General features: G+C 56.4%; 1 protein-coding gene across 1 annotated transcript in view; it reads right to left on the minus strand.

Annotated features, from left to right (window-relative positions):
• Positions 1–662, minus strand: part of sorcs3 (sortilin related VPS10 domain containing receptor 3) — a 219,956-nt gene extending 219,294 nt beyond the window's left edge. Inside the window, exon 1 of the mRNA XM_035659531.1 lies at positions 6–662. Coding sequence (XP_035515424.1) covers positions 6–662 — 657 coding nt within the window. The remainder of the gene's footprint in view (positions 1–5) is intronic.
• Positions 663–939: the final 277 nt, after the last annotated feature.

The raw sequence follows: 939 nt of genomic DNA on the forward strand, positions 1-939 counted from the left end.
TATACCACCGCGTGGTTATGCGCAGAGTCCCCCGTCAGAGCAAAAGTGCTGCTGGTGAGCTTGGGCTCATCCTGCCGGTTATTCCCTCTCCCTTCGTCCCTGTTCCATCTGAACTCGGACCTTCCCTGCCTGTGTCCGTCTAACAACGAGCCCCGATCCTCCGGAGCGCCATCCATGCCAGTCCGGCCGGCCCACCCGCTCTCGCTGAACTCGGCAAACTCAGGACTGCTTCTCCTCGCTCTCCGGAGCGCAGCATCCTCTCCCTTCTCCTGTCCCCCTGCCTCACCGTCGGCGCGGACACTTTCTTCATTGGACCATGGTGCATCTTCCTTTGCGCTAACTCCATCAAAACTGACATCTTGAGGGAACTGGGGGACATTCTCGACAGGAATGCCTGTCTCACGGTCGTCGTCCACTCCAGAATTTTGGTCGGTAACCCCGAGTTCCCTAAACTCTACTCGGATGTTTTTTAGGATGCCCGGTTCCTCTGTCGGTTCAGTGCGCATCCCCAGCTGTAATTCCTCCAGGTGAAGTTGAAGTGGCGACGAGCAAGATGCGCAAGTTATCTCCGCCTTGGTGTGTTGTAGGGTATGAGCGGCTATCATCAGCCAGATACCCAGAGATAAGTGCAAGCCTGGGCAGAAGCCAGCCCAAGTCTCCATCGCTGACAGAGATTTGGGGAGGGGGGGGATGAAGGACCGTTGGAGACCTTACCCGACACCTAAACTCCTTTCTCTTAGGTCGATATGGAATAACTGACGCCTCGATTGTCCGTCTGGTTGTTTTGGGGTGGGGGGAGAAAAGTGCTCTTCAGCGAAACTGTTCACGTCCAAGGATCTTTGGTCGGGAAAGCCACCACACAGGAGGGAGGAGCTGTATCGCAGCCAGCTGCCGAGTGTGCGCCCGGAAGAGACTGTTAGAGAGAGAGGGAGAGAGAGA

The sequence above is a fragment of the Morone saxatilis genome, unplaced genomic scaffold (assembly GCF_004916995.1).
Source record: "Morone saxatilis isolate NCDOM2014 unplaced genomic scaffold, NCSU_SB_2.0 Contig17, whole genome shotgun sequence".
Lineage (NCBI taxonomy): Eukaryota > Metazoa > Chordata > Actinopteri > Moronidae > Morone > Morone saxatilis.